Source organism: Benincasa hispida, chromosome 9 (genome assembly GCF_009727055.1).
Source record: "Benincasa hispida cultivar B227 chromosome 9, ASM972705v1, whole genome shotgun sequence".
Classification (NCBI taxonomy): Eukaryota; Viridiplantae; Streptophyta; class Magnoliopsida; order Cucurbitales; family Cucurbitaceae; genus Benincasa; species Benincasa hispida.
The window spans coordinates 82,326,438-82,338,524 of record NC_052357.1 but is presented as its reverse complement, the minus strand read 5'-3'; the positions used below and the strand labels follow the sequence as shown (position 1 = coordinate 82,338,524).

Genomic DNA, 12,087 nt, shown 5'->3' with positions numbered 1-12,087 from the left:
ACTTTCTCACCTATTGCCATGTTGAAGTCTATCTAGATACTCTTGTCTATTTCCTCAACCTCATATTATGACTGTCCATTGTCTCAAGCATCATACATTGACAAGATGCTTGTCATGTTTTCGATACAAAAATCTAAGAGGGGTATACCCCCTTTCAAGCTTGGGTTTTTTTTTTCTAAGGAATAGTGTCCTAAGGCACCTCAAGAGGTTGAGGAAATGAGACGGATCCCCTATGCATCGATTGTTGATAGCCTTATGTCATACCACCTCCCAGATTACCCACTTAACCTAGAAAGAGGTGTGAAGATGCCAAACATCACCTCCCCCGATGACATTTAGCATCTTACTAACCAACTTAACTTGTACTTAAATCTGAACAGTTACACAACAATCCTTTAGTACATTTAATTTCCATTCAGCATATTCCATATTAAGATATCCACAAACAAGTTTCATAAACTTTCTATCTCCTGTTATATACAAACCATGAATAAAGTTTAGACACAACGGAAACACTTTCAGACATTACACAACAAAACAACTCCTCTTGTCCCATAGTTCCAAAACCATGACACGTAAGGTTCGTGATATGCAATCTATTTACATCAGTGCAAGGCCTACAATGTAGCAGGAGACTCTTGTCGTGTGGCAGTAAACAGCTCAGTGTGTTTCCGGAACTTTAACGCTACCTGGGGGGAAACATAAAACATCGAAAGCATGAGCTAATACCCAATGAGTGGTAATTGAATATAAACATAAGTTATCACTTTCTAAATGTAAAATCCTAACCCTAATTAGAAGGGAAAAATAAAATACTAAAAATAATGAAAAATATAAATTAAAGTAAGAGGAAGTTGGGTGGAATTTAGGGGAAAATTTGATAAATTAAGAAATTTATTAATAATTATCCAACAATAGAATATATAGCTATGAATAAGTAAGCAAAATCGGGGAAGATTAATAAGGGAGTTAGAAGCTAGCGAATTCGGGGGACAAAGGAAATTAGATAACTTTTCGTTTGGAAACTGTTCATTGGAAGGCTTAGGAGGTTGAAATTAATAATTTGAAGGTGGGAAGAATTTGGATACCTTTTGTACGAAGACTGTTCATTGGGAGATTTGGAGGTGAAAATTTATTATCAGTGTACGGGGTAAGTTAAAAATTAAAAAGAAAAGTGGAATCCACGTGTCGCAAGCAGTAAGGGTGACCACTAGCGAGATTGGAGGAAGTTGGAGAGAATGGGGAGAGCGAGATTAGAGCGAGAGTGAGATTTGAGCAAGAGAATGGGAGAGAGCGAGACTGGCTAAGCGAGAGAATGGGAGAGAGTGAGACTAGTTGAGCGAGAGAATGGGAGAGAGTGAGACTGGTTGAGCGAGAGAATGGGAGATAGTGAGACTGGCTAAGCGAGATTGGTTGAGCAAGAAAATGGGAGAGAGCGAAATGGGTTGAGCGAGAAAATGGGAGAGAGCGAGATTGGTTGAGCAAGAAAATGGGAGAGAGCGAAATGGGTTGAGCGAGAAAATGGGAGAGAGCGAGACTGGTTGAGCAAGAGGAATGGAGAGGAGTGAGACTGGCTGAGCGAGATAATGGGAAAGAGCAAGACTGACTGAGCGAGAGAGAATTTAGGGGAGAGTAAGCGAGACTGCTGAGCAAGAAAATGGGAAAGAGAGCGACACTGCCGAAGATCCAAGCTAGCGAAAGAAAGCTGGAGAAAGCGGATCCTTAGCGAGAATACACGGAGAGGAGCGACAATAGCCGAGAGCTAAATGAGCGAGAGGCTGAAAAAAGCGGAGATACTTAGCGAGAAACATGGACAGAGCGACACTGCCGAGAGCCAAATGACAAGAAAGTTGGAGGAGAGCGAGATATTGGACAGGAATTTAAGGAAATGTAATGCGATCTGTGATATTTTTATAATGTAAGTCAAAATTTAGAAGGCATTTAGGTTGGCAAACCTTCATATTTTTTATAATGATATTAGCTTACATTTTATTTCTCTCTTCTTTCTCTCTCAGATTCTAGACAAACCTTTCATAGACCGACAAAGAGAACTGAAACCCGAATGCTATCAAAATGGACAACCAAAAATTGCCAAAAAAGCCATCTCTTGATCATCACTCCCTCAAACACCTATCGATGAATCTATTTCTGAGGTAGAGAAATAAGAATATGTGGAACCCAACGGAATTGGCAGAACCTGTAAGGCATAGGTTGGCAATGCGGGTCCATGTGTAGTCCGATTGAAATCTGAATTTTGCTCTTTCCGTATCCTGATGCCATTGATAAAACAAGCAGCCGATATCATTAATCGATGCTTTGAGGAAGATTCAACCGATGAGTTGAAAATTAATGTTGAAGAAGAAAAAAGAGAGATCGGCTAGAGATATGAAGGATTTGAATCTTTTCTGAGGTATTCCAATCTGCAATTTCATGTCCCCTTTTAGTTTTTTTTCCCGGCGGTTTCCCAAAATTTTAATCTAGGCTTTGAATTTCTTTTTTTGCAGGGGGGATTGTCACAAGCCGTAATGAAGATTTGAATCTGTTTCTGAGGTAATATGAAGAATTTTGAATCTTTTTTTTTTGAGGTACATGGCTACTTTGGCCTACATTTAGTTGTTTTCTGAATATAAAACCAAGCCTAAAAAAACCACAAAGTTCTAAGAGTTTTGGTAATGCGATTACATTTTTGTTTCGTCATTCATGCTGTACTTCTTTAGGGGAAAGAGAGGAATACTAGAGCATTAGAGATTTGGAGAAAGAATTTATTGATGTTTTGATTCGTTGTTGTTCATTCGTCTCTTGGAAAGTGTCAAGCTGAAGAAAAAAAAGAAACACAAGAGAACAGAAAGGCCCAGGTTGGTAATTCTTTTGACATTTTTTCTAGCACCATTTGTTACATAAGTGTGCCATATTCAGATATTCCAATCCTGCAAATGATAGCAAAACTGCATGGAATACTGAGACCATTTCTACTTCGGAGAATCAAATCTGATGTCGAGCTAATGCTCCCTCGGAAGAAAGAAATCATAATATATTGGTTATGATATGAAGGTAGCACTGTTTTTAATCGTTCTCGCTCTCGCTCTCGCTCCGCCTCCCGCTATCACTCTCGCTCTCGCTCTCGCTCATACCTCCATTCTCTGCTACTCTCGCTCATACCTCACTTTCACTCTCGCACATAAAGTCCTCTCTCGCTTGCCCCGGCCCCGTTGCCAACCCTAGAGGAAACTAATCCTATTAAATCTAGCGCCTTGAGTAAGTGTTGTCTTTTTCTTTTTTTTTTTTTTTTCCTTTTTTCCTTTTGACTTTGAAAATTGGTGGTTTTTTTCCTTTAATTTCTTTGATTATATTCTTATCATCATGCATTTGATAATTTATTCTGTGCCTTCCAATTGGATTTTTTCTCTATTGGAGGGAAAGGGACAAGGACATGTGGATTAATTAGTATTCCTGTGGTTAACTATTAATATCACTATCACTTGTCAAAATTGCTTTCTTGACTTACTTTCCAATGGTTTACACAAGATGTTTTAATTCATAAGTCTTGTCAAATTTCATGGCTGAAAATACAGTTAGCTACGTGTCGTGGTTGTTTGTTCCACAATAGTCCATGTGTGCTCAATTTGAATCATGCCTTTTTGATTTAATCCTACTTGTGGCCGCTTTATGTTTATTGTGTGGTGGTTTAATATTTGGTGATTGATCCTTGTTAACAAGAATTATTGGTATAGGAAGTTCACTTTGGGAAATTGATAGTCTTCGACACCATTATTGTCCTCCTGTTTCAAGGTATGCGGTTTAATATTGATCTAGAAACTTCTGTTGCTTTGGATTTCATACTAAAAACTGGTCCTTATGTTCTTGTAGGTTAGTTTTATGCCTAGTATCCCCGTACAATCAAGTGTGTGACATTCAAGAGAGAGCTTGGCATGACACCAGATAAGGTATATTTATTTGGCTAAATCTGTTTCATATAATCAGATTATGCATTCATTCTGTTGAATGGAGATTACTTTTGCAATATGACAGAAGCTGGTTATCTTGATTGTGTTACTGTTACATATGAGTTGGCATTTCTGTTTTCTGTATTCTGATCACATTATAGTACGTTTCAATGTACGTGATAGATTAAATTTTCATTAACATTTGGCCTTTCATATGATTATATAAATGTGGCTATGGTTATAATATTAATTTTTCTCCTTGGATCAGAGTCTGCCTGAGGTTAAATTCTTAATCTCAAGCACATTACTTATTAAGTTGAAGTTAAATTCTAAATCTTTCCAATTCTTCTGTAGTTGCTGGATGAGTTGAAGATGAAGAATCCTGATAATGAAGTCCATCTTAACAGCGTATATTACATCTCTTAATCTCTCAAACCCTCCCAAATTTGTAGACAAATAAAATTGTGTTGCCCTTACGGAAGATTCTGTTGCCCTCGTAAAATCATAATCTTTGTATTACTTGTAATTTATGTTTTCAACGCTTGAATTATTGTATGCCTTTTAAATTATAATTCTATAGCAGAATTTGTGGATTAAATATAATAGATTTACAATCCATACACGAATAATGTCATATCCACAGTGTTCGATGATGATGTGTCATGTTATACTTTTTTACCGAAAAAATGGATTTGGCAAGGGAACTTTAAAAAACGGACAATAATTGATAAAACAGACAGATTCGGGCTTCAATGTCGGTTAAGAATCCAAAAAACAAAAAAGGCTTTAATGTCGGTTGCAACCAACATTGAAGGCTGTGTTATTGGTGTTATTAAAACCGACATTAAAGGCAACCGACATTAAAGGGCTTTAATAATACTATCTTTAATGTCGTTTGCCAACCGACATTAAAGCCCAAGTTTCTTCTAGTGATACTTTAACAATCATCAGTCTTATAGTAGTTGAAAGTGGTTGTCAAAAAATTGATTATCGAAGATGATTTTTGCTGGAGTTTGTAGTAGGAGGTGGTTGTTAAAGCCTGAAATTGGTCATATAAAGGTGTATTGGAGTTGGTTGTCGAAGTTTGTCATTGGAGGTGGTTTTTGAATCCCGGAATTGGTCGGGTAAAAGTGGTTGTCAACGTTGATCATCAAAGATGATTTTCGCTGGAAATCGTAGTCAAAGGTGACTGTCGGAGACCAAAGTTAGTCACATGAAGGTGGTATTAGAGTTGGTTGTCGAAGCGTCGACAAAGATGGTTTTCGAAGCCTCGAGTTGGTTGATGGAGTTGTTCGCTCAAAAGTGATCACGAAGGTGATTTTCATCGAAATTTGTAGTCTGAAGTGGTTGTTTGAGCCTACGAATGTAGTTATCAGAGTTGGTCATTGGAGTTTGTTGTCGGATTGAATTGGTCATCGGAGTTGGTAGCAGGAAGGTGGTCGTCGGAGTTGGGTCACCAGAGGTGGTTTCGGAGGCTAGAATTGGTTGTCGAAGTTGGTCACACGAAGGTTGTTGGAGCTCCGAGTTGGTCACTGAAGCTGTCATTGGAGGTGGTTGTCAGAGTCCGAATTTCGTCTTCGAAATTGTCATCAAAGGTGGTTGTCGGAGTCCAGAGTTGGTCGTCGAAGTTATCATCAGAGCAGTTGTTGGAGCCTGAAGTTAGTCATCGGAGTTATCATCAAATATGGTTGCCAAAACCTGGAGTGAGCTCTCGGAGTGTAATAGTGATCGATGGGTGGAGCCATTGAAAACATGAGAAGAATGGAGAGTTAGGATGAGTTGGTAAAATACACCAACTCAACTTCACCAATATTTAAAGTTGGTGGACCAAATAATGATTTGACATATTATACCAACTCAACTTAACTCATGTTGGTGAGCTAAACACCCCCTCAAGATTAAGGTCAAGTCTCTTATGGTCATCTTAGTAAAATGTAAATCTCTTCTAATAACGATATTATATAGAGAGAATATTCATTTCGTAGTCCGGTCTTATACAAACTCCTTGTGTAGAACACCTTATTCACACATCTTCACATGAACGATCAGGATCAGATCATTTGTAGCACTTACAACAATTATAACATCTAAACAGGCCGTATTCGTAGTGTTACCAGGATAAAGTACCCAGCCTTATCTATCTACTACATATCATTTATTATTACCTAAATAAGTATGATCCACTTACATGTCTCCACATATATGTTTAAGTTTTATAAAATAACCTTCAATCTTAGTTTATTAGATTGAATTAATGCAATCTAATCGTCAAATACAGTACCTGATGTTATTAGATGAATAATTTATATTAACATAATTATAAATCACGAGATACACTAGATTTAAGACACCAATCCCAATACAATCAAATTTCACTCTCTTCAAAACACCAACAATGATAATAATAGCTAAATAAAAATGAATGAAATCAGCGTTTGAAAGGTCAAATTGTCCATATATAACTTGAGCAATATGAACACCTCAGATCATCAAATCATTGGGTCGGTTTTACCATTAAAAAGTATAGCTCCAAGTCTAGTAGATTTAAAACATTGTTTGATTTGGACTATGTCAACCTAACCATCAATTGGATTTCCTCCCCCAAAAACATATGGGAAAGCAAAAAAAACAAAAAATAAATGAATTTATCTCACAAGGGTTCTCCCGATATCCATCTACTAAACATTATGCTGCATTCTTTTCGTGTATATTCAGCTGTGTGTCCTCCACCCTACAAATTTGATTAATATATATAAATAATTTGTAAAAATAATAATAATAGTAATAATAATAATAATAAAGGTGTTGTTTGGTAATAGATTAGTTTTTTCTTTGGTAATAGATTAGTTTTTTCTTTTTTCTTTTTTCTTTTTAAAATTGAGACTATAAATATTGCTTCCATTTATTTTTCATTTCTATGTATCTTTTATTTTTTTCACAATCAAAAGTCAAAATTTTAAAAATTATTTTTTAAAAGAAAAATAGACTAAGAATTCAAATGTTTAAATAGGAAATGCAAAAATCATAGTAAAAAATTGTGAGAAACAAACACAATTATCAAAAATCAAAAATAAGAAACCAAAGGTAAAACCAAACCCAACTAAACTATTTCACCTCCTTCGTTTTTCTTACTTTTATAGTTGCAAATGTCATCTTATTTGCATAGTATCTGGTATATCTGTTCAAAAGTAAAATTGTTAATAAACTAGTAGATAAAGATATCATAATTAATTACATAATACAAAAAAATAATAATAAATACCCGGCTACTTGATCCAAGATGAACCATGGTTTCCAATCATCAACAATAGAGTAATTTAAAGCTTTGATCCACGCTTGAGTGTCCAAATGCGATATCGACAAATCATGATCTCCACTATTTTTTAGAAAACAAAAGGGATTAAGAAAAAGAACTTATTGCATAAATAACCATATTTAACATGAAAACTTACTCAATATTACCTATAGATTAAAGATCGAAATCCTTTTGAACTAAGATTCACATGATAAGGAAAAACACTATCGATTTCAAAACTATACACATCTTTATTCTTACATCTTATCCATTCTCCAATACTTCCCTGTTAAAAAAAAAACAAAAATTGTAGTTTCAATATATTTTACTAAATATTAAAAAAAAAATTCACATGACTTATATTCTTACCTCACGTATGTGAAGTGCTTTTCGAACTTGACCTGCATTAGCCCAATCATGAGAAAATTTGTATTTATGTTCCTGCATGACAAAAATGATTCATGATCATTAGAGATTCCATAGAGCATATTTATGTTATGAGAAGAAGAATAAATTACAGGACAACGCTGGGAAGGGAGTGGTGAGTTCTGATCAAGCAACAACTTTGAGGTGCTGGTGAGAGATCTTCGACCATATACATCTTGATGCTTTGCAGACTCTGATGGACATATTGGATATATAATACATGCAAGCTCAACTTTCGAAATACACTGTGAACAAAAACAAAAGATTTTCATATATATATATATAATCAAATACTATCATTTTTGTTACGAAATCGACAATTAAAGAATACAAAAAGAAACGTAGAGATAGAGAAGATCGACACACAAATATACGTGATTCACTAACGGTGTGTTAGCTACGTCCACAAACAGAGGAAGAATAGGGGGAACGTTTTCAGAAAATTACATCAAACGGCGCCTCTAGGGTTAGAGAGTTTATATAGCGTACTACTCTAAATCTAGAGTAATAATTGTAAATAACTACAAATAAATAAATATGCTAAATACGAATTCTGAATAGGTTTCTGGGGCGTTGCCCCCGAACCTCCACCAAGGCGCACTGCTCTTGGATCCCGACTCGCTGACCGGGCAGTGAGACCCCCATACTTAGTTGTTTGAAGCGCCAACAAACAAATTTAAGGCATTCCAACCATTTGTTATAATATAGAAATAATTTCACAAACCTCTTTATATCTCTTGTAATGTCTTAAGCACTCCACGTTGTTTGGATCAATGTTCACGTAGTTCCCTTTACAACTAGTCTGCAATGACTGTAAACAAACCAATAGATTAAAAACAATTTGATCTCTCTCTCTCTTTTTAATGTATTTTTTTTATTCATTCAAAAATGTTGATTATATTACCTCAAACAATTCATCAGAGATGAGTGTCATCCTATGAGCAAAAGGAATTCCAAAATTTATAAACGAGTCACGAATAGTATAAGGATTTCCCAATATGTATCCCTAACATGAACAATAGTTAAAAAATCTCCATTAGTTAATTAAAGTTGTCAACTCAAACATTAGAACCCCACATGGAAAGAAATTTTAATCACAAACCTGAAAATTTATAAATGGAAAAATATGTCCGTTTCCTGTGAAAAAAAAAACATATTGATAAGAAATAACAATTTATCTCATTTGATGATCAAATCGTCAGTAGAAAGAATTTTATACCTTCTACAATTTTGTGAGCGACAACTGGAACAATTGCACCAGCATATGAATCTCCACCCATATAAAATGGATTTGTTCTAAATTCAGGATGATCAATCAACCACTACGTATCCAAATAAAGGAAAAAGACCATAAGTAAAAAATAACAACCTTCTTATATTAGATTTAATAATTACAGACAAAATGTTGAGAAATTACTCCAACTTAAACTCATGTATACTGTATACCTTTCTCACAAATTGAACACAATGGTTAATTTGATTAAAATCTCCCGGCTTGAAAGCGGATGAAGTTGTATCATACGAAAATCCAGTTCCCACAGGCAAATCTACAAATATTATGCTAGATTTCTAGCATTTCATTTATTACAATGAACTGAAGTTAGTCAAACTATGAACATGGAAGACAGAAACACATATATATCTTTTTATAATAGGTCAAAACTTTAATTAATAATCATTACCTTCGTCCATGAATAGGGGTTTAAGAGTAGTTCAGGAATGCTATCATTGTATGGCTCTTCCTTGAAACTCATAGGACCTTTAAATAGATCATCGATAAAATCATTCAAATCACAGTCACTCAAGCTGAAAAGACAAACTAAAGTTAAATTAACTATTTCGTTTTATATTTTTTACTTTTAGAAAATTAAATCTATTCAACCATCTTAAGTTCAAGAGTTGAATGTCTAACTTCTAAAAACAAAAACTATTTTTTTTAGTTTTCAAAACTATTTTGATTTTTTGAAAACATGAATAAAAAATAGATAAGAAAACAAGGTATTTAGAGATGGGAGGAGCATTCATAGAACTTAATTTTCAAAAACTAAAAACAAAAAATAAACCTTTTTTACTAAAGAAAAACGTAATGAGGGGACAAAAAGAGAGAAAATAAGCTTCATTATAAAAAAAATAAAAAATAAAAAACAAACTGATTATTGGAGTTTAAATACTTAATCTTGATCGATTCACAATTTCTTCTTATTGCATCAAGATCATTTGTTTAGATTTTATGGGTTCTAATACCATGTTAGAATGGGACTTCATCTCAAAATCAATTGAAGTAACTCATCTATCTTATGAAGAGTGTGGTCCCCTTCATTTTCCATTAGAAAAAAGCAAAAAAACAAAAAAGGGTTGAAGTAATTACCAATTTCATAGGCAAGTCCGGAGATGGCAGAGCAACCAGGGCCCCCGCTGAGCCAAACAATGAGCGGATCTATTTTGGGATTTTGATCGGATTTAATAAAATAGTGAAATACCTGATATTGATTTGAATGCCCCACACCCACATATCTGTTCCATTACAATATTAAAAAAAAAATGCTTTTACCAATTTTTTTCCTTTTAAATCAAATCTACACAAAATGGGGAAGCTGCAACAACAAAATTAAACTAACCCAGTTTCTAGTTCGAAGGGAAGAGGTCCAGAGAATCCCGGCAGATACTTCACTCTCGAGTATGACCCTCCGGCGGCGGCGGCGGAGAAGAGCTGAAAAAGAAGGAGAAGGAAAACAGCGCATCGGAAAAGTACGGTCGAGAATTCCATGGAACGGGTGTTTCTGGATTTCAATTCTTCGGCAGAAGAAATTGCCCATTTTATTATTATTACTACTATTTATAATGGAAGAAACTATTATTTAAATTAACTTATATTTTATATGTCATGTGCTTGTGCTACACATGTTATATAATTTTTTTTTAAATCCTTTTCTAAATAATTTATTAGTCCACCGGAAGTGGAATGCGAAGACATTCATATGTTGTTAGGTTAAAAATAATTTCATTCATATATATTTTGAAATTGGTTCAATTTTAATCTTAGAAAATGTGATAGATATATGTTTGATAGGTGATTGAAGTATCTGATTTTTTTTGTCATATACTTCCAGATACATGAATAAGATATGTTGTATCTTTTTGTTTTTTTTTTTCAAACTTAAGCTCAACCACTTAAAAAACTCAACCCACATTTTATTTAACTGTGCGTTTCGAAATGATTTTAAAATCATCCAAATCACTTTTTGCATTTTTTTTAAATCACTTGAAAACACACTTTTAATTACTCAAAATTAATTTAGTTTTCAATTTTACACTTTTAAATGTAGTTTTCATATAATTTCGTATAATCAAAATTAGTTTTGAAGGATTTAACATGTTTCACGGTAATTTTGAAAATGAAAAAAGTAATTTTAACTATTTTAAAATCACTCTAAAACATAAAAATCCACTTAAATCGAGCAATCAAAACAAAATATATTAACATTCATAAAAACATAAAAAGTTAAAAGAAAAAACTCATAATGTAATTAAATTTTCATTCTTCCCTTCTCTCTCACTATCTAAATCATGATTCACACCCCTTTCATCCTCAACTTCATCATTTAATTTTCATCTTCTACTTTTTCCTACCGTCTGCTTTAGTCGCTCAACCGCCACTCAACGTTATTAGATTTTTTTTCCAAGTTTGTATTCTCTTCTTGAATCTATTTTAATCTAACTTAAAATAACTATTATAACAATTAATTGGCCTATATATATATATAATGTATCTTTAACAAATTCGTATCTTAGTTTTTTAAAAGTTGGCATATCGTCATATCGTATTGTATTTGTATCGTGTATCCGTATCAATATTTGTGCTTCTTAGTTTTAGTCTTTATATTTTCAATAAATCTTAAATTTAGTAGTCGATACTAGTTTATTATATTTTTTATTTAAAAAAAAGTTTTCTATCTTTTAGTATTTTTAATAAAAACAAAATTTGAAAAAAAAAATCAAATATTATACTTCTTGGAATGAAATATTATTATTATTTAGCATTTCAATAAAAATCAGAATCGTTCTATATCTATAATTGAAAATATAAAATTAAAATTTAATAAGTTTCAAGATATAGATATTAAAATAATATTTAAACTTTTTATTACTATTATTTTAATAGGGAAATAAACCTTGTTTAATATAGTAAATCTTGGAATCCCCACTCGACATGTTCTCGAAAACATTATCTAGTAATATTTTATGGGTTTTGTCGTGCTCGTGTTAAATATTTCAAGTGATCTAACAGACCACGTGGGCTCCACCTGACCTTCCTTTGTTCACGGACTCTGCTTTCCTGGTGCATGGCAAGATTCTTGGCATATATTTAGGCTTGCCTCGTGGTAATTAAAATAAATTAAGATAAAATATTGTATTTTGATA

The 12,087-nt window shown here is 33.5% G+C and overlaps 1 protein-coding gene and 1 long non-coding RNA gene across 4 annotated transcripts; one reads left to right on the top strand and one right to left on the bottom strand.

The window, feature by feature from the left end:
• Positions 1-487: 487 nt before the first annotated feature.
• On the bottom strand, positions 488-10,474 carry LOC120086740 (serine carboxypeptidase-like 7). 2 transcript variants are annotated; one of them, XM_039043529.1, is made up of 15 exons: positions 10,284-10,474; positions 10,034-10,179; positions 9,348-9,424; positions 9,112-9,234; positions 8,885-8,987; positions 8,768-8,802; positions 8,570-8,671; positions 8,390-8,476; positions 7,758-7,910; positions 7,609-7,680; positions 7,407-7,525; positions 7,207-7,320; positions 7,077-7,122; positions 6,599-6,675; positions 488-689 (listed from the first exon to the last, which is right to left on the bottom strand). In XM_039043529.1, the coding sequence occupies exons 1-15, from the start codon at positions 10,430-10,432 to the stop codon at positions 686-688; spliced, it is 1,407 nt and encodes a 468-aa protein (XP_038899457.1). In that variant the 5' UTR covers positions 10,433-10,474; the 3' UTR covers positions 488-685. The 2 variants fall into 2 exon arrangements, 1 of the variants encoding a protein (XP_038899457.1); XR_005484304.1 differs by lacking the exon at positions 488-689 and having other exon boundaries at positions 7,501-7,525.
• Positions 2,801-4,521, top strand: LOC120086741. 2 transcript variants are annotated; one of them, XR_005484306.1, is made up of 5 exons: positions 2,801-2,855; positions 2,941-3,255; positions 3,732-3,789; positions 3,868-3,944; positions 4,299-4,521. It is a non-coding gene; the product is annotated as an uncharacterized LOC120086741 (long non-coding RNA). The 2 variants fall into 2 exon arrangements; XR_005484305.1 differs by having other exon boundaries at positions 2,810-3,255.
• Positions 10,475-12,087: the final 1,613 nt, after the last annotated feature.